The sequence below is a fragment of the Mesoplodon bidens genome (genome assembly GCF_964165515.1).
Source record: "Mesoplodon bidens genome assembly, chromosome: 1".
Lineage (NCBI taxonomy): Eukaryota > Metazoa > Chordata > Mammalia > Artiodactyla > Ziphiidae > Mesoplodon > Mesoplodon bidens.
Window position 1 is genome coordinate 42,931,609 of NC_138176.1, and position 22,498 is coordinate 42,954,106.

General features: G+C 35.7%; 1 protein-coding gene across 7 annotated transcripts in view; it reads right to left on the reverse strand.

Annotated features, from left to right (window-relative positions):
- PCDH15 (protocadherin related 15) overlaps positions 1-22,498 on the reverse strand; it is a gene marked incomplete at both ends in the record, with an annotated part of 718,913 nt that overhangs the window by 160,228 nt on the left and 536,187 nt on the right. For all 7 annotated transcript variants that reach the window (XM_081238611.1, XM_081238610.1, XM_081238609.1 and 4 more), the window contains one exon: positions 12,465-12,581. In XM_081238611.1, the coding sequence (XP_081094737.1) occupies positions 12,465-12,581 (117 nt within the window). The remainder of the gene's footprint in view (positions 1-12,464; positions 12,582-22,498) is intronic.

The window sequence follows — 22,498 nt, forward strand, 5'->3', positions numbered from 1 at the left end:
GGCAGTCACATTATATCAGGGAATACTAAACCTATTATTATCATCACACACAAACATTAAGTAATTTGTTTTCAAGTACACAAAGATTTTTCTCCCTGATGTGGTTTCAAAATTCTTTTAGCCAATGTCTTTGAAAGCAAGTAATCTGATTTATTTTGTAAGAGTGCAATTCACAAAATAGCCTAAGTATGATTTAGCAGAAGGGATTACTGTAAGGTGGTTTATACTCTTTACTGCAGCCATAATAACTTAGGTTTTTTTCTTTTTTTTTTCTTCATACTGAATCTTAACCAGCTGCTAAGGTATCCTTAAAAGAGACTACTACAGGTCAAAAGCAATCTACAGATTCAATACAATCCCTATCAAGCTACCAATGACATTTTTCACAGAACTAGAACAAAAATTTTACAATTTGGAAACACAAAAGACCCCGACTAGCCAAAGCAATGTTAAGAAAGAAAAATGGAGCTGGAGGAATCAGGCTCCCTGACTTCAGACTATACTACAAAGCTAGAGTAATAAAGACAGTATGGTACTAGCACAAAAACAGAAATATAGATCAATGGAACAGGATAGAAAGCCCAGAGATAAACCCACGCACCTATGGTCACCTAATCTATGACAAAGGAGGCAAGAATATACAATGGAGAAGAGAAACCCTCTTTAATAAGTGGTGCTGGGAAAAGTGGACAGCTACATGTAAAAGAATGAAATTAGAACACTCCTTAACACCATATACAAAAATAAACTCAAAATGGATTAAAGACCTAAATGTAAGACCAGACACTATAAAACTCTTAGAGGAAAACATAGGCAGAACACTCTATGACATACATCACAGCATGATCCTTTTTGACCCACCTCCTAGAGAAATGGAAATAAAAACAAAAATAAACAAATGGGACCTAATGAAACTTCAAAGCTTTCGCACAGAAAAGGAAAACATAAACAAGATGAAAAGTCAACCCTTAGAATGGGAGAAAATATTTTCAAGTGAAGCAACTGACAAAGGGTTAATCTCCAAAATATACAAGCAGCTCATGCAGCTTAATGTCAAAAAACAACCGAATCCAAAAATGGGTGAAAGACCTAAATAGACATGTCTCCAAAGAAGATATTCAGATTGCCAGCAAGCACATAAAAGGATGCTCAACATCATTAATCATTGGAGAAATGCAAATCAAATCTACAGTGAGGTATCACCTCACATCAGTTAGAATGGCCATCATGAAAAAATCTACAAACCATAAATGCTGGAGAGGGTGTAGAGAAAAGGGAACCTTCTTGCACTGTTGGTGGGAATGTAAATTGATACAGCCACTATGGAGATCAGTATGGATGTTCCTAAAAAACTAAAAATAGAACTACTATATGACCCAGCAATCCCACTACTGGGCATATATCCTGAGAAAACCATAATTCAAAGAGAGACATGTACCACAATGTTCATTGCAGCACTATTTACAATAGTCAGGACATGGAAGCAACCTAAGTGCCCATCGACAGATGAATGGATAAAGAAGATGTGACACATATATAAATTGGAATATTACTCAGCCATAAAAGGAAACAAAATTGAGTTATTTGTAGTGAGGTGGATGGACCTAGAGTCTATCATACAGAGTGAAGTGAGAAAGAGAAAAAGAAATATTGTATGTTAACGCATATATAAAAAAAAGAAATATAAAAAAATGGTTCTGATGAACCTTGGGGCAGGACAAGAATAAAGACCCAGACTTAGAGAACGGACTTGAGGACACAGGGAGGGGGAAGGGTAAGCTGGGACAAAGTGAGAGAGTGGCACGGACATATATACACTACCAAATGTAAAACAGATAGCTAGTGGGAAGCAGCTGCATGGCACAGGGAGATCAGCTCGGTGCTTTACAACCACCTAGAGGGGTTGGATAGGGAGGGTGGGAGGGAGGCGCAAGAGGGAGGAGATATGGGGATATATGTATACATATAACTGTTTCAGTTTGTTATACAGCAGAAACTAACACAACGTTGTAAAGCGATTATACTCCAATAAAGATGTTAAAAAAAGAAAAAAAGAGAAACTACAGGTCAAACTCTCCATGTAATCACTGAAAAGATCCTGTGCTTTTCTTTTTTCTCTCCCCTTCCCTGATTTTTCACACCTGAAGTGATTACTATGTTTTGACAACATAGTGTGTCAACACTCTTATAGGCAAATTCCTTATGGGAGATGTCACTGATTTAATGCAATGTCTATGCATAATTCAGTTTCTGCAGATATGGTATTAGCATAGCCATTAAAGATCCTAAGAAATATTTGCTGCAAGATTATTTACCACAATCTCTCTTGGGAAACATGTTTTTCAAAGGTAAACTTAAACTAAATACCTAATGACATCAAATAACAAATAATATAATCCTTATAAAATTTCTTTATATAGATAAGTTTTTTTTTTAATTTATAAAGATAATAGTGGGCACACATTCAACTTCCCTCACAAAACCAAAGGAACATAAATATAGGTACGAACCTGAACTGGTGTTAGTAATTAGTTATTTGTTTTCTCTGCCTTGAAACCCTCCCATTTTTCTTATGATGAAACAAGAAATCTTGGCACTGTTTTCATGCCTTCAGAGTCCACAGGATCTGACTCAGGTTTACCTCTCTAGCCTCCTGAAAAAATTGCTTTCTATTGGTTTTTGAAACCTATTTTTCTTTCTTCCGCTTTAGGGAATAATTTTTCTGCCATGCCACTTTGCCTTGGAAACACCTCCTTATCTTTCAGACCTCAGCTCTGAGTCATTTCCTCCAGAACGTTCCTTCCTTGACAATCCAGACAAAATCAGGCTCTCTCTCTTCTGGTTTTACAGCACCCTAAAGATATATTTCTTAGAGCTTTTCAGTTTGTCATTTCTATTTATTTGATTGATTTCGATTAATTTCTATGTCTTTAAGTTTACAGTTCTAAGGCTTCATGACAATTTTAATCCTCAATACTTAATGCAGTATGCTTAAATAACACTGGATGCACATACATGCAATAAATACTGAGGAATATGTACTTTGTTTGGATCACAGGGACAGAGATTAAAGTTAAATATAATCCATAGTTTATGGAGCATTTTTATCAGTGGATCTGCTAGTCATATTTACCTCTCATTCCCCTATCTTCTTTCATGCTCACACCTCAATTCAACCTCCTTTTCCCTTCAAAGAAAACCATTGTAATGCATTTAAAGAGTGTCTTTTAACTAGACTGTTGTGGTATCATTGTTCAGCAATATCCACTTCTTTTTCCTCTACTTCAGGCCCCATTGACTTTGCTCTTGGTCATGAGACTTGCTTTGGTCAGTGGGATGTGAAGAATTGTGATACACAACCAGAAGCTTTACGTGTGATCATGTGGTTAGGAAAGTTCTCCTGTGTTCCTGTCCTTCACTGTGTGAAAAACCGACCTACTTAGTCATGGATTCCTGAAGGAAGAGGCATGTGGAATTGACATGAGTCCAACCCAACCTTCAGCCCAAAAACAAGGCCAGCCAATCCCTAGCCAATTTACCATGAAGGTTACTCATGAGTTTCTAATCAACAGAACAATGGTCCTTCACTTAGCTTGATTTCACTTTCCTTGCCCTGTGTGGAAAAAAAAAAGCAAACAAAACAAACAAAAAAAAAACCATTACCATTTATTTTCTTTCTCTGCATTGAAAATTTCTTCTTTTCTTCTGAACCACATCACTGGCAGACTGCTCTTCTCTGCTCTTAGTCTTTCTTTTCTCTTACTCCTTCCACACTTCAGCTCTTGGCCTATCCTCAAAAGGGCATAACCTGAGGATTTATTTCCAAGTTTTTGTTTTATCTGATTATGCTTTCTCTCTTGGAGCATGTTATTTACTCTCATAGCTTCAGCTTGCATTTAGGTGTCTCCTCTTCCACAATTTTTCCTGTGCTCCTATTCCCATGTTTTCTACGGATCCATCCTGGCATCAGATCAAAGCAGCTGTGGCAACCCAGTATCTGCCTCAGGACTTCTTCATATTGTTCATCTGTGCAAAGGAATCTTGGCACCATCCTGCCATCTGCCTCCAGCCTCCTGTCAGCACTAGATGCTATGTGTTCTTTAGTTTGAGGAACCTATAACTCTGGGAAAGAGTTAAGTTTCCTGCCAGCTCTGGCACTATGATTCCTGGGTAGATCTGGTGAGTATTACTCCTTCACTAGTCATGTCCTGACTTAGTCCTCTGAGCCTCCTTGCTCAGGGAAGGAAATCAGACAACTTCTATCATTCTGTAGATGATTTCACTTAGATATTTTGAAATCATTTAAAATTTAATTTGTCCTAGTTTGATCTCATTATTTTCTCCTTAAATAGCTTTCTTTACTATCTATCTTATTTCTCTCAACTAAGATCATGAATATCTTTATCACTCCAGCTAGAAACTCTTGATTCACTTTTGATTGTGCTTTTATTCTGTCTGTGGTCTTCAACCATCCTGCTCCGTCACTATTAATTTTTCCATTTCAATGGTTTTTAAGTATTTCTGTTTTCTCCATTTCCATTGTCCACCTTGTTTTTTTTCATACTTAAATGAAAGCTATAGCTGCTAACTTATCTTCTGGTTTTCATTTATTATCTCATCCAATGCAGACTACATATCACAGGAAATAAATGTTCTAATATGTAGCTTTGATCTTGTCATTGCCCTGTTTGTAAGTCTTTAGTAAGCTTCCATATAATAAAATGGGTTTGTAAAACCATATCTGCTGCATTTCCTGTCTACAAATGAGTCTCTAAGACAGCCCTAATATGTTCTTTTAAGTAGTTAATATTAATTGAATCAGACATAGTTCAAATCATGTTACCCAAATTTATGAACAAATGATGAATATTTCGACTCTGTAATTTTTGAATATATTTCCTCTGCTAGTTTCTTCTACCCTCACTTAAATGAATCTCCTATACTCTGAAAAAGTTGAGTTCCTGTCCACAGCAGGCTCAGACTACACCAGGGCACATTCACTTGCCTATTCTTTGCACCTTTCTTACACACTGTCATGGCTCTATCGTGTCATATTCTTATTGTTAAGTCCACCATAAATGTTTTCTTATTGGCTGATTGATTCAACAGTATTACGAAGTGTCTATGTTGCACCAAGCACATGTTTGACTGCTGGTCTACTGCCCATGCATTCAAGGATATGGAAGAACTGTGACGTGGGTAATGATAAGACCTGAAGATAACAGTAGGATGGCTTTGAGGGTGTTAAAGCCAAGAATCCAGATTATAAGAAGCCAAGATACTCTTTTAGAGAGTCTCTTCCTATTTCCTCTGGCAAGAAATTCAAAATAAAGCACACTATTTAAGCCATAAGGGAGACCTATGAGTGAGCCCCAGAGGGAGCTTGTTATATTTCACTCAATTCCCTTGGAAACCTCTCTTATTGCAATGTATTGGGATCCTAATCTCATGAGGTTTATTCTCACCAAAAAAAAAAAAAAAAAGACATATCACTGGATGACACTTTTGTAAAGGTTAAAAAAACCCCTAAATTTTAGGGTTTCCCTGGTGGCGCAGTGGTTGAGAGTCCGCCTGCCGACGCAGGGGACACAGTTTCGTGCCCCGGTCCGGGAAGATCCCACATGCCGCGGAGCGGCTGGGCCCGTGAGCCATGGCCGCTGAGCCTGCGCGTCTGGAGCCTGTGCTCCACAACGGGAGAGGCCACAACAGTGAGAGGCCCGCATACCACAAAAAACAAAAAACTAAATTTTATAGACATTACTACTTAAAAGAAAAACACCCTGTTAGCCCTGATAGGCATTGCAATTTCTGAATTAGAAGAAAAATATTTGCATCTGAAACAGTTAAATTTAATATTGATCTCAAGTAATGTTAACAGTATATGTGTTCTTGAAAAGAATCTATAAGCCACAAAACAAAAGAAAATGACACAGATTCTTACAACACTTAGATAAGCCATTTCTAGACATTAATCATGTATAAACTGTCTCATAAAGCCTTGTCTTTTGTATTCATTTACACTTTCAAACCTAATTATAACCCATTGTCATTCTAAAGATCAAGTCCCAACTGTTTCATTGTGTGAATTTTTTCTAATTAAGTATGCGAGACCAAAGGGACTCAGGCTGGGCTACCTCATTTCAATATTCACAAGCAGACATGATTCGTGAAAATAGTTCTAGATTATTTCCCTAACAGCTTTGACATGAAGGAAAAAACCCACTGAGCTGCATACATTCCCCCCCAACATGCTCCAGGGTCAGCAAGTGTGGTTATTAGGCACAGATCTTTAAAACCAGGGTTTACGCTACATTGCTAGCAATAACCTAAATCAATAGAGCAAAACAACACAAACTAGTATGTGATGCGTAATGAAAAACGGATCTGCAGATATATCAATGGAAAATGATACAGAGCAGCCATATTATCTGGAGATAAAAATACAATCTTATAACACTCTTAGCCCTGAACAGATTTTTTTTCTCTAGTTTACTTTATTGTAAGAATAGCATGTATAATACATATGACATACAAAATACGTGTTCATCGACCGTTTACGTTATGGGTAAGGCTTCTGGTCAGCAGCAGGCTATTAGTAGTTAAGTTTGGGGGAGTCAAAAGTTACATGATTTTTGACTGCACAGGGGTTGGAGTTGGTGCCCCTAAGCCCCACATTGTTCAATTCAACTATACAATGTAGAGTTGAGTACTTGCAACTGGCACTGTATGGCTCACAAGCCTAAACTATTTACCTGGCACTTTAATAAAACTTCTTCTACCCTTGGTCTATAAGATAAAATTTAGTCTGTTTACAGTTAACTGACTGATATGTTTGGGTTTAGTTCTACCGATCTACAACGTGCTTTTTCCTTTGCTCCCACCTGTTCTTTGTTTCTGTTTCTTTCCTTTCATGTCTTTGTTTGAATTTATTATTTTTCCTTGTTCTATTTGTTTTCACACTATTAGTGAATTGTTACTTTTACCCTTTTCCCAGACAATTCAAGAACATTTAGAACATTTAAAACTTCACTTTTACTACTTCTTCCTTATATGCTACAATTGTCATCTATTCAAATTCTCTCTCTGTTTTCAAACCCAGAAGACATTACTGTTATTGTTCATACAGTCCATATTCATTTAGATTTATCCATATATTTAGCATTTTGGTTACTCTTTACTTCTTCATTGCATACTTTTGATCCTTGAATGTGAAAAAGAAAAAATAATCTTTATGTTTGCTCTCACATTTGAATGAAAATTAGGCTGGATGTAGACCAAATTTAATTTTATTCTATAAACTGAAAGACTGTTTCACTGTCTTTTAGCACTCACTATTGCAGATTAGAGATCTGACAGTAATCTGATTTTTCTCTTTTATTCTCTGGAAGATTTGGGGATTTTCTCTTTTTATTTGGAAATACGTGTATCTAAGATGTGTTTAGGTGAAAAATTAACCCTACTTGTTGGGCCTTTTTTCAGGTCTGGAAAATTTCTGTTATTTTCTCTTTTTCTATTCATCTAGAATGCCATTTAGAGAGATAATAGAACATCTGGATCTCTTTTCCATACTGCTTAGCATTTGTGTTCCATTTTCCTTCTTTTTTGATCTTTTCTTCTGTGTTCTGTACAATCTCTGGGCTGCATCTTCCAGTTGCTAATTTGATCTTCAGTGGGATCCATTTCAGAATTCAGCACATCTTAATTTTTTTTTACAATAATATTTTTAATTTTAGAACTGGGTGGCTGAACAGTTTTAACTATTGCACACGAAGCCAGCAAACAGCAAATCACGGATAAAGACAATTGCTGTTTTTAGTTTACTGTTATGCCCTCTGCTAATAGATTGCAACATAATGACTAAGCAGAGGGTTAAGCATTTTGAGAAGATCGCCATCATTACCTTGCATTATTTGGTGACATCATGACATTTTAAGTCATCATCATAGAAAAGAAAAACTGACCATCTTTTTTTCTCTCTAGAGATCAACAAAAGTGTCCTCAAATGACAGAAAAAGGATGTTAAAGCCACCTGTGAAATCACTTTAAAAATAATTCCTCAGGTAGCTTGTCTGAACTCTGAAAGGATAGTATAGCTCTCAAAATCTCAGCAGAGGGGAAAAAAATTACCTCACAGCTGCAATTATTATGCCTTTATAAAAATACTTTCTGAAAAAAAAAGTGTAGTGAGAATACTCATTGATATTTAAAGCCAGTTACTATTGAGAACTTACAAGATTTTTTCATGGAGCACATTCACTTCATAAATTGATATTGAAACCTAAAAAAGAAGTCTTCAATATATAAATATTTCTCACATGAATATATGCAAGTAAGAAAGTTTGTCAAAATTGTTAATATTAAACATGCTCCAACTGCTGACTTACATTAAACAGAATCTTATAAATTCCTCAAATGCATTAAATGGAAAGAATGACACAAAATGAGAAGGTATTCCTCCGTGGGTTCCTCATAACTTCTTGGAAATTAGCAAAATGTAAGCTTCATTTATTTATCCAAATTTTTCCATGTCTACATGCTCACGAAGGACACTATTCTGTGAGGCATTTACCCTGCCCACAAAGAGACCTCTTGTATCATGGGGTTTGGCCACAGCTTCAGAAAGAATAAAAATATGCAAATGGAAAATTACACTTGCAGTTTTGTTTTATGAAAGTTTGGAGTGAGAAGTCTCTAGTGAGCAGAAAGAAAAGGTTAGCAATTTTCAATATCCAAAATGATCAGTCATTCACTATACACGTCTCCGGTGAACTACATAATGTCAATGGTGTCAGAAAAGCAAGGCAGAAAATGAAAGTCCTAACAGCTTTAATTCAGGGGGAAAAAAATCCCTGGAAGATGTTTTTCTCCCTCTAGATCACTTTAGGTTTACACAACATGTATTTTATAATTCTTAATTTATGTTTGGCAAGAATGTTCTCTCTGGCTTTAAGACCTTACTCATTTCTCCATCTGACATTTTGTGGTTCCAATTTTCTAGTTTAAAATGGGTGGTTCTCATTTCATTCACAAGAAACATGATGCCTTGAAAAAGATGTGGCCAACCTCTAGAGATGCACATTATTATTGCAGAATTGTAACAATACCTATTTATATTTGGGAGCAGAAGCAGCACTAAGCATTATATATATATCATTCCAGTTAATTCTTACAGCCCTCAAATGGCCATACTTAGGCTTGGAGACAATAAGAAACTTGCCCAGGGTCACAAATAACTAAATTTCTGAAGATCTGGCACATTCTGACAATTCTAAAGAGCATAGAAATAACTGCTTATTTATTCATTTATTCAGTTATTCAACAAGCATTTGCTACTAAGTTCCAAACATAATTAGATGTGGGAAAACAAACTGGAATAAGTTTGGATTCTTGCCCTCAAGGAAATTACCTTCTAGTTTGAAAGAGAGACCATTAAATAAACACAGTGTTACCCATAGATACTCACAGCCCTAAGTAGTGGAACTGACATAAGAGCCCTGAAGGATATGAAATTGAAACTATCTTCTTCTAATTAATAAATATTTACAATAGTAACAGAATAGAAAACACTTGGCAAGCTCATCCAAAAATACTTATTTTGATTTGTGGTACTTATATAAAATAATAAAAGTGAACTCAGTCATAACATTTTGAAAGCTGTATTATTTTTATTTTCTTAAAAAAATCATGGAATTGAGCTTTTATTTCAGATTGGTGTAGGTGCACCCAAATTGTAACTATGCTAATTTAAGGGACACAATTTGCAGCAATGATGGAAAACTCAATGCTGAATACTAGTTATGCCAAACGATTGCTAGTGTTTCAAGGATCAAAACTGAGTCTGATAAAATTTATATTTGTTAGCTGAAATAAGCATCCTCAGTATTCCAGTTGAATGGCTGGCATCCACCTTTCATATACTGCAAAGCCAGCATTAGACATTAAGTGTTCAAAAAAAATACTATTAGGAATGCAAACCTAAGAGCTTCTTCCAAAGAAATATGGCATTTGAGCCTGCTAAGTTTCCATAAATGGGCTTAGGGAGTAAAAAGGAGGCCTTCTCTCTAGGTAAGTACTGTAGAGAAGTAATATAACTTATTTAGAAAACAGACAACAGACCAAGACAGCTTCTTTCACATCAGTGCAGTTGACTGAATGTCAAACCAGGTACTAAGGTCACGGTGTCACATGTGAAGTGAGGATTTTGCCATCCATCCTAAGGCTTTGAGGTCTATCCCACATAGGTAAACAGCAGGGCTACTTTTAGTCTCTCATCATTAATGTCATTAAGCTTAACACTATCTTAGATACTGTGCTAATGAAAATTTCTTAGAAATATTAGTATTTTAAGATGCTGTGTTGGCTTATGACAGGGTTCACGGCAGTCTACCCAAAATATGCCACTTGGGCATATTGATTATTTTGAATTAAAGTTACTTAAGAAACAGTCAGTATAAGATGGACACTCTGATTCCTCTTTGTCCCCCTGAAAGCAGGAAATAAATCTCCCATGTGAAAGGTATCCTGCCTGCACCAGGAGAAAGAGAGGAATCCTTACTACCAGAGATAGGGAATTCAAAGACAAGAAAGCCGTGTAAGCAAACCTTGTTACTTCTTTACTAAAATACTACCCCAAGCCCAAACCCCTTCATCTTGTCGGTTCTTCCCAAATGTATTGTTTCTTGGTCTAAAAGGTATAAAAGTTGCCTACTTCAGTCACTTATTTGAGCATCATATTTTTCTGAGCTCTGGTACAAATTTAAATTTGTTTTTCTCCTGTTAATCTGTCTTATGTCAATTTAATTATTAGACCAGCCAGAGAGCCTAGAGGGGAAGAAAGGAAAAGACTTCCTCCCCTACATGTACACTCATTCAATACAGTGCGTTTTAGCTTCTATGTGCAGTTCTGCTTTTCCTATGAGATTGTCAGTTTCTGGAGAGCAAAACCTTGTTAGCACAGTGATTACTATGGAGTTGGTACTCAAAACACATCTTGAATAGAATTGAATTGTAGTCCTAATTTCAAAGTATTTTGTACCTCTGACAGTTTACTTAAAAAGCAGACAAAACACCAATTTCACATCCACCATCTCTATTGGTATGTCCAAGGCTATGAAATTTTGCCTGTCGTATTTCCCAAGATTCAATAAATCAGTTTCAAAGACATTATAACACACTTGAGAAAAGGAACTTCTGAGTGAAAGGTCATTGCTTTCATGTTAACGTTATTATTTTTCAAGACGTCATAGTCACAAAAGACTTCATATGGCTTGTCACAACTGAAGCTGAAAAATGTTATGATTGCCATTCACATTTTATTAAATAAGTAGCATCACATAAATACTGTTTATATTAGCAACACAAAACTGAACTTTTAAATCACTTATAAAATTGAGGTCTTCTTCTATTTTCTTACTTTTCTAAAATGGTTTATTTAACACTTTTAACATTTTTCTAGAATATATCAGCCACTGACTTGTACTTCAAGCTCACCCAAGGTAAAAACTTCAAATCTTCATCATTCAGCTATTATGAGAATAAATAGTTAATACCTATAACACCCTCAAGTTCTTTACAGAAAGCATCTTTTTTTTTTTTTGTGGTACGCGGGCCTCACACTGCTGTGGCCTCTCCCATTGTGGAGCACAGGCTCCGGACGCGCAGGCTTAGTGGCCATGGCTCATGGGCCCAGCCGCTCCGCGGCATGTGGGATCTTCCCGGACCGGGGCACGAACCCATGTCCCCTGCATCGGCAGGCGGACTCTCAACCACTGTGCCACCAGGGAAGCCCCAGAAAGCATCTTTATACTGGTACTATTAGTTTTATATGCTATTTTTAATACATTAAGAAACAATATTAAGGAAAATTTACCTCACTTCTGCTAATAATAATATTTTAATTAGGAACCCTATATCTTGAAAGACAATGTAGGGCATCTCAAAAGATGCCCTGAAATTCTGGATAATAAAAGAATCTATTAATTATTTTCTAAAAGCAATATAACTTTAGTTTACCAAAGTAACACATTCAATATAATATTATGTCATATATTGATTTAGTGTTTGCTAACAAAATATGAATAAAATGTAAATACCTAAGGAAAAAACTTATCCAGGCTAAATTCAGCTTATAATATTCTAAATAAAGAACCTGAATGATACTGATTACAAATGTAGACAATTCTTTCTATACATATTTATCATTAGTACTAGATAAATTAATAAATAGTAATGTTGAATCCCAGTAAAACAAAAACCATATCCCTAATTGTCTAAGTTCAGTAATAATCACTTGAAATATGGTTTGTACCTGTGGATGCAACAGGCAAGAGTACATCAAATGTATGTCAGTGAATAGAGTGGAACTCACACAGACTCACCACATTGTCTTGGGAACTGGGTCATTTATAAGTGTTAAAGATTTTTCTCACTTTAGTTGAGGGTGTTAATCAATGTCTTCTACTTACAGGAGGGTCTGCATCTTCAGCATAAACGGTTGTGATAGGTGTACCCTTGACGGCATCTGGAGCCACCATCCCTTTGTAGATCCGTTTACTAAATACTGGAGGATAATCATTCATATCCTGTAAAACACAATTAAGAATTTAGTGTTTCTGTTGAAACCAGGTGAGGTACACAGTGACTAGACTGGCTCCATCTCTTCATATCACACAACCCGTTTGCCACTGTCAGCCTTCCATCCTCTCAATTCCATTACACTCACTTCAGAATGGCACCCCAGAGGAAATTGCCAGAGTTCCTATACAATATTAATGTGTGTGATACCTACTCCATTCTATCAAAGGCCATTCTACTCAAGTAAAGAGTCTGTCACACACCCTGTGCTCCTCCAAATACATCTTTCAGATATTTGGAGTGATGTGTGAAGTTTTCCCTAAAGGTACTTCTAATGGTATGATGTGGTTTTGAACTTTGAAAAGTAGGAAAACATTCATAAAAGGTGACCTTCTATGAGACAGGTGTAGAAGACAGTATTTTTGTTTGTTTTGTTGTTGTTGCTTTTAAAGAAAGCTCTTTAGTGTTTCTGTTGCAACTGCAAATTCTTTATATATATACTTAGCATAATAGTATGATTAGAACATTTCAAATGCAAATTGTGAAATATCCTTTTATGCCATCTTACATTTTTACAAACATAAAATGATTAAAGGATGTTTTCCCTGTACCACACTACAATAATGACACATAAGATTAGATGTTCTCAGTCAGAAAACAATTTTAATTTATTTAAAGATTTTTCAAAGTGATTTATATGCATCCTTTAAATTTTCACAATTTAATGATATAAATGCATTGCTATTATGTTTATTCATTAAATGATATTTATCAGGTTCCTCCCATGTTTATGACCCAATGCTGGGCTCTGGGGACACTGTGGTGGCTCAAGAAAAGATGTTCCTGAATTTGTCACTTAACTGCCATTTGACAGGTAAAGTTACTGATTCTGCAGATAGCTTAGCAACGTGGCCTAAAGTAATCTACTTATTTGGCAAAACCACTAATTAGTCTGGTCTCCTGAGAGCAAGACCATGTTTTTCTCAAACATTTTATCTTTGATGGAGAATTTCAAATCATTTTTTTTTCTCAAAAATCATGTTTATTAACCTGGCTGATTTATCTTTCTTAAATTTACTTTTTTAAAAAATAATCATTGCACCCTGCATTTTTTTGGGCACTTTTGGTCAAAAATATTTGAGCCCCAAACTAAATTTGTTAGTTATCTTATTCTCCCGGTCATCTTTTTCTCACTTGATGTTAAAAACAAAAGAAGAAAATCATTCTACACAGTCTTTGATATTTGCTCTAATACAACATTTTTTTTGCACAATGTAAATTGGAAACACACAAATTAACTGATTATAAACACTTCTTTTTGCAAAGAGGTCAGGATAATTAACTATTACAATCAAATCGAGATTGCTTTTATGTTCACAATAGAGCTGACTTCTGAGTCGTGAATCTGAAAAACCCTGTAGATTCTAGTAAAAATTGGAGATCTTGAGCTGTAAGCAAAACTGAAAAATAAAAAAAACATCATTTTCTCTGTTTTGACATGTAGTATTCACAGCCTCCACATGAAAAAGACTTCCTTTATAAATGATGAGCTTTAGAATCTGAACAAGTAAATAAACCTAGGAAGCACTGGTTCTCTATAATGAGGAGAGTGGAGGGTATTGATCTTGAGGTTCCAGGCAGGGGGTGAATATATAAAACATTTGCATGCACACTTCCTCCTGCTTTCAAGAGTGCCAATTATTTTAACAAGTGAGTCTTGTAACCAAAGGGGTAGCACTCCTCGTGCACTCCTAAATTGTAACTTCTGAAGGTTAGAAAAGGAGTCCAACTGTGATTTTTCTCTACATGAGTTTCCCAAATCACATAAACTCAATATATTCCTGTGAATTTTCTTCTCCCACACCCCCAGGGGACATTAAAAATCTTAATGTAATCTTAATTCTTCAGGGAAAAAATAATATGTGATTTCCCAGTTATGTCAATACAGCCGCTGACAGTGTTGAGTACAGTAGCCTTTTTATTTTTTGGCCGGGAAAGTAGTCACCAATCACCTTCTAACTGAACGCACAGTGGACATTTTTATAATCTGGCCTCACAAACTGATTATACAGAAACCTAAAGTGGTGAATAATTGAACACCATTAAAATACTGGTATCCCCCTTTGGTCTGCTTGCCACTGACAACATAAAGAATAAATCAATACAGTTATTGTAACTGTGTTTCTTTTTCTGGTACATTGTACATAAATTTTGAGGTTACAATCTTTCACTGTGGGTAAGCTGTGTAGCCAGTTGCACACAGTTCTTGCATGATGCATTAATTCAGATTAGGGAATTTACTGAAATGCAATGCCAAAGAGCATAATTAATACTTCATTATATTTATGCTCCAGGGATGTCTGAAGAAAAATGTACATAAATCTGCTTCTGTACAAATGCTCTACTACGCAGCAAATTAAGGATAAACTCCACTCTCCAAACGCAAGCCCTATTCTGTTGCCAATTGTTCCACTAGAGGGCAGTATTGACAGAAAGAAAATTTCATTTTCTATTCTGTTAACAATTTTATCATTAAGTTTCCTTTCTGTGGCTATACTTTTTGTTGATCTGAACAAAAATTACTTTTCATGTTTCTAAAGAGTATTCTGAATATTACCATGGTTCTCAACTGGAACTAAACCTTGATCTTCTTAGAAAAAAGATTGTTGTACAAGTAAGCATAATTAGTTTCCATGTATCAAGCAACGAAAACTGCACCTGAAGATAGTTACCTAAGAGGAAGAAAATATGAGTTTCATTTATTTACTTTCTAAACTCAAGTCTAAAATAATCACAGAAACCATTTTTGCTTTGACAGACCACAGAGTAGATTTAAGGAACCCTTTTTAATGAGCATACCAGGAAGATAGGAACTTGCTGGTGAATTTACAAATTAATGGCACGTTCTCTATTGAAAGTGATGAGAAATAGATGACAGAATTTTTAATTTCTGGAATCATAGGTTGAAAGCTGTTCTGGATAAGAGGCTTTTTTCCTGACAGAAGAGTACTAACTGGTTATATTCCGATCATCTTTCTTTAAATGATGAAAATATAGAGAATGTCAGCCCTCATCTTAAGCTCTCGTGCATGCTCTGTGAGGAGACCAGATGGTGTGCGCCAGTGGGTGGAATGGCTCCTACAGTACCGTCTAGCGTTATCACTAGCCACATAGAACCGTTGGCTGCCCTGCCCTCTGAAATCCCTTAAGGCTTATGGAGCTGGTGCCTCCTCTTCCTTGGCAGACGACACAGTTGATTTTTTCCTCTTCCTGTTACCAGTTCTGTTCTGCACTACCAGACACACTCTATTTGCTGTTTCAGTTGTTCTTTTTTATATTATCTACCTTCTGCTGTTTCTTCCATCTTGGTTTCTTCACTTGCCTTTCTGTCTTTTCTGACTTCTCTACCTTCTCTTGTGATTCTGCCACATAGGGTCATAAAGGCCCTATCTCCAACCAACCAAACAAATCTTTCCTTTTCTGTTTTGCATGGGGCTCTCTTAAACACAAGTCACAAACTTACCTCAATGTTTTTTTTTTTGTTTGTTTTTGGAGCAAAACCTGTACTGCGAAGATTCTTTCTTAGCTGCCTAAATTTGTTTTTTGTTTTGTTTTGGTTTTATTTCTGAGTTTGAAACTTTTCTGGATTCTTGGGGGATAGTATTATCCCTAATGTAAGGTAATCAATGTTACGCTTTGCCACAAGTAGCAAAATGTACACTATAGCTCTCAGTATCACAAATATTGATGGAGCTCCCCCTGTGCATTAGGTAGTACTTTAGGTGCTGGGGATATGTTTACCACCAAGAAAGATAAAGTGCCTGCTGGTACTGAGCTTACAGTTTAGTGTGGAAAGCAAAAAATAAATAAATATTAGCAAGTGTGATGGATGTTATGAAAGAGGAAGTATAAGGATGTGATCGGAATATATAATAAGGAGTTTAACTAAATTTCACATAGGATGCTTCTCTGTTACCTGAGCAACTGCCTCATTACTCATGCACTCTGGCAGGTAAAACAGTCCTTCAAGATTGATGGTTAAATTAGAACAGGTTAACACTGTGTAATGTTGACAAACCCACTAATTTAATACAAAATTCCATTCCCATCTAGTTTCTCTGAATGGTAATATAGGGGGAAGGCAGTTGATAGGTTTTTGGATTTTTTTTCCAAGCCATGACACTGTGGTTAATTGGGAGAATATGTGCACATTCTAAGATTGAATATTGAGCATCAATTCAAATAACATCACCCTATTTCAGACTTTCTCAAAAGTGCATCATAATTATATATATGTATGTGTGTGTGTATATGGTTTATTTTTACTGTATATCAGACATTATGCTAGGTGTGTTAAATTTATCATCTCAATTAATTTGCCTAAAATAGATGTTAGCTATTATTATTATTGTTCCTATTTTTAGAATAAGAAAACTGAAGCTTAGAGAAATTAAGTTGCTCATGATTATCCAGCTAATAAAGGGTAGAGCTAAGATTTAATTCTGGTATGCGGATCCTAAAGGCATCATTCTGCTACTTGGAGGTGAGGAGAAAGGGAACTGGCAAAGTCATCAGAAGATTATATATGAAATGCCTTGAGTAGGATTTTCATTAAAATTCCACACACAAAATTTTAAATACCTCTTTCCAAAAATATTTTACATTTTTAAGAATTCTTCTAAGTAGTTACTATAATTTTATCTTGGCAACCTTGCAAGCTTCTAAACACTGCATAATTCTAATCTATTTCCCTGAAGATAATTTTTATAATTATTTATGAAGCTTTTTTTTTGGAAAAAGAGACTTTCAGCAGTCGTATTTATACATTTTAAACAACTTATTCAATATTTAACCCTACAAATAGTTATTTTCACTAAAACCTAATAAAGTTTTTTCCAAATTGCATTCTTTGGAAAATTAGTCCTATCAAAAGCTTTACAAATAAAAAGAAATTCCATGATCAATTGTGGGAAATCGCATTTTATTTTCTTGAGATTCACAACATACACTAGCATATTTAAGGCTCCTATATAAAGGCCTACAGCATAGAAATCTGTTTATTTTTATATATACCAGTGTTTCCCAAATCCACTTGTCTATGTAATACTTTGTGTATGAGACACCCAGTATCATCTTGAGGAGCTAGTGCTCTATGAAGTATATCATGAGAGACCCTGACGATAATAATATATTGAAGGCACAAATTATTACTGTTTGGAATACTGTATAACTTTGGTGAAGTCAAGTCCTCAGAGTACATACTGAGGACACCAACATATCAAGAGTGCCCCCCAGTATGAGGCAGCTAATTCACTGGGGTAGAGATGGCAGCTATAGTCATGATGGGATTGGAAAATGGTACCAATGCTTAGCAGTAACTAGTATCAACAAGGCTTATCAGCATCTATTGTTCCCACTGGGAGAGCTGTGGTAAGGCAAGCCTGGTCTCATTTGCCTTGGCAGGCAGGCAAGAATGTGATAATCACTGAAGTGTAAAATTGCTTAATTGTGTATACTCTATAAGTAAAGCATTTTCTTGGGACTCCCAGAAATCAGTGGGTGATATATGGGGAGCCATAGCAATATAAATTATTCCTGTTTGAGATATTATGTTATCTCTGGGCTTGTACATTTTTATTTGTTTCCTCTGGTTTCGTTCTTTAGTGAAAATATGTTACATCTTTGTTGTAAAGCGGTAGAATAGCAGAATAGGCAGATACTTTAAGAAACCATCTGAATCAGCCCTATGACACACCCTCCTTGATGTATTCATATTCTTTAAACACGGAGGTGAATATATTAGAAAGAATATACTCTTAAGAATCTGATAGCACAGAATAGAACAGAGGGTAATATTTGAAGGCCATAGTCCTAAATGGGTATTTTCTCCAGGTGAACCAACCTCAAGGTGAAAAGCAGCAAGTCATAAAAAATAATGATCAATCGGGAGGAGGGAGGAGGGTTAAATTAGAAGTATGGGATTAACAGATACACACCGTTATATATAAAGTAGATAAACAGCAAGGATTTACTGTGTGGCATACTGAAGATATCTTTTACTCAGTCTCCTCCCTCCAGAGCAAGGGAAGGAAAGATGCTATAAATATTGAAATGTCCAGAGTTTCTGATTTGTTTGAATCCTGGATTACCTCCTTGTCTCTCAAACCACAGCTCCTTTGACCAAATCAAAATAAGGACTCTACTAATACTGTCACCACAGAACATCAGCGGCAAATCACTGCCTGTCAGGTGTCCATAGTTTGGCAAATGCCACCTTGGTACTGGGCACTGAGTTTCTATCTACCTTCTTTCCTACATACTTTGGGGGTAGGAACATTCCTTTCCTTCGCAGAAGAAGAAACCACTCTGAAAGATGAAAATGCTAGCTCTATCTTCTAAAACTCACTGTATTTCCTAATAACCTCAGACCTTCTAGATGGTCTTTCATTTCTGGTCCCTCCATCTATCCCTGCCTACTCCCATACCTGCACCCTCTTTTACAGGTAAACACAACCAGCGGTGAATTCAGTCTCCTTCCTTCACAGAAGCATCTCCCTTACTCTCTCTCCTACTCGCATGCAGCCATTCTATCTAAAATTACAATCAACAAATGACTTAAGTCATCTGTTTATCTTGGACAAGCTCTTTACATTCCTTTTAATGCTACCCAGAATTATATACACATTTAAATATTTCAAACTTTCTGGCTTCTATTCAGCTTTTGGCTTACTAAAGAAAACAGATCTTCTCTTTCCGTGTATTTTCTATATTATTATAACTCAGTTGTAAGGGCAGATTTTTCTCTGGATTTTATGTGTAAAACTATTTAGAATTTTATTTCATTTTCCAGAGGTTTACCCATATGATGTAATTTACTATTATCACAGATTCAATTCTTATAGATATTCAATAAATATACAATGAAAAAGGCCTTGTCTTATCAATGTTCTGCAAAACCTTTGCAAGAAAAATACGTATTACTTGTACGATCATGATTAGTTTTGTTTTGGATCCTTGAAATTTGACACTAAGAAAGCTGTTTGCAGGTGTCTGTGATAAAATTCCATTTTCCTTCTACTGTGAAAATATCTTTCCTTTGAAATAAATATTATTTCAATTATTTCAAATACTTCAATTTCCCCATTATTACTTCAATTTTAAATAAGTTTGATGGACTAGATAAGAAGTATTTGATCTTTCTTTTTTTCCTTCTTTACAAAAGAAATTATGTTTCTGCTCAGTTTCAAAGAGAGATCGTCAAGATGTTTTCCCCTTGGTGACTGTTTCGGGCAGAAATATCTCTTGGCAAATCCTATGCAATTATGTTATCAGTAAAACAGCTTGTCAGTACTGCAAGTAAACAGACCAACAGCAGAAAATTTGCAAGCTTGGGAAAGATTTACATTTGTAGAGAAATGAGAATTGTATTCCACTCTTCTCTTCAAAACAAAAATATATGATATTTTTATGGGCCCCAATAGTATACAATACAGTTTTAAAATTCTCTTTGTGATAATCTTACCCTGAGTGATCAGGAGAAAGGAAAGCAAGTGTCAGCCTGCATTTGGAGAAATGTTCACCAAATTTTATTATGCTTAAATAACCTTGAAAAAGAAAACAAAGTGGCACTGAAAAATGTCTAGAATTAAATATAAAGTTTTGTTTTAAATGTACAATAATCCAGAAATAACTTTGTATAGGTCAGGAACCCTTGACCAATGAAATAGTTTGACTTCTCTAAATAAGACAGAGCAACTGAGACAATAAAAATTAGATCAACACTCTTATTTCTAAAGAAAGAAGGAGCCCATCAATGAGCAACATTTAGCACAAGCTGATGTAGAATCCTTGAGTGAATCCCCTGTATTAAAATAAAGGGGTGGTTAGGGAATGTAGAAGGCATTTTAAGAGACTTAAGTCCCAGATAGAGAATGAGGCTTATTTAGTGCACATCCTGCTTGTTCAGATGATAGTTTGGGACTCAGTTTGACACCAATGACTTCTTCCAGCAAAAAAAAAAAAAAAAAAAAAAAAAAAATCCAAGCAAATAAGTCTAAACTGAAATTAGAGTAGCCAAGCTAGAGTCTATGAGGGATTATAACTCTCCATTATCAACCACATCTATCCTGAGAGAGAAGGCTACATACCACTTGAGCATCCATCTTTGAATCTGGGAATTATAGGGTGAAGGTCCTTAGTAGCCCATCTTTTCTTCCCTTATTGTCCAGAACAGCCAATAGATGGACCATATTTTCTATTTAAAATGTTTTTAGTGTTCAACACCATCAAAGCATATGGGTAGGCAAAACCAGGTAGATGGTCCAGAAGCCATTTTGCTCGTTTAGTTCATTTAGGTCAGTCTCATCTTTTAGTCATTTTCATGTCTTTACCTATCATGGCATTTTCATAACCACCAATATTATCATGTTCCTAAAATTTTTGTAAGCAGATTTCTAAATTTCTAAATGTCATATCATAATAGTGTGGCAAAATAATATTTCTAAATATGCACTGAAGCCCCTCAGGCCCTCGATGATTTTGTATTGTTCCTTGATCCTTCCCTAGACTACTAGAGCACTGAAAATCATTGTCTCGGGAAAGAGAGACACAAATAGAAAAGCAGCTTACCCAAGAAAAGATTTTGATAGTTCACATTGCTATTTCCAAAGAGAACTTAATGCTGAATAAAATTTTAAGTCTCTGAAATGACACATTTTTACAACTCCCTGAAACAGATAAAATTCTTAAGATAGAGAAACACAAAATGGAAGGTGTAGATACAGAATCATTGTGGACCCCAGAGAAAGAAGGAATCCAGACCCTAATAAAACACTCCAGATAGCTTTAGGGCATCTGAGAATGGAAAGGACTTGTGTTCCCCTTTCCAATGTATTGAGGTTGGCCAAAAAGTTCGTTCAGTTTTTTCCATAAGGTGGCTCTAGTAGCTAACTTTACTCGAAAATTTTTTTTAGAATGTATTGTGACAGCTGCCATATCAGCGTGCGTTTAAAAAAAAACACATCAAAATTGGTGAATTTTTGTGTAGCCATTGTAATATTGAAGATGGAAGAAAAAAGCAACATTTTTGGCATGTTATGCTTTATTATTTCAAGAAAGGTAAAAATTCAACTGAAACACACACACAAAAAAAGATTTGTGCAGTGTATGGAGAAGGTTCTGTGACTGATCAAACATGTCAAAAGTGGTTTGTGAAGTTTCGTGCTGGAGATTTCTCACTGGACAATGCTCCACAGTCAGGTAGACCAGTTGAAGTGGATAGCAATCAAATTGAGACATTAATTGAAAACAACCAACGTTATACAATGCAGGAGGACAGCCGACATACTCAAAATATCCAAATCAAGTGCTGGAAACTCATTTACACCAGCTTGGTTATGTTGATCACTTTGATGTTTGGGTTCCACATAAGTTAAGAGAAAAAACCTTCTTGACCCTATTTCCGCATGGGATTCTCTTCTTAAACGAAACAAAAATATGTTCTGTTTTTAAAACAAATTGTGATGGGCCATGAAAAGTCGTTACTGTACAATAATGTGGAACAGAAGAGATCATGGGGCAAGCGACATGAACCACCACCAACCACACCCAAGGCTCATTTTCATCCAAAGAAGGTGAGGTTGTGTATATGGTGGGATTGGAAGGGAGTCCTCTATTATGAGCTCTTTCTGGAAAACCAAACAATTAATTCCAACAAGTGCTGCTCCCAGTGAGACCAATTGAAAGCAACACTTGTTACCATCAGGTAATGCAAGACCACATGTTTCTTTGATGACCAGGCAAAAACTGTTACAGCTTGGCTGGGAAGTTCTGATTCATTCGTCTTATTCACCAGACGTTGCACCTTCAGATTTCCATTTATTTTGGTATTTACAAAATTCTCTTAATGGAAAAAATTTCAATTCCC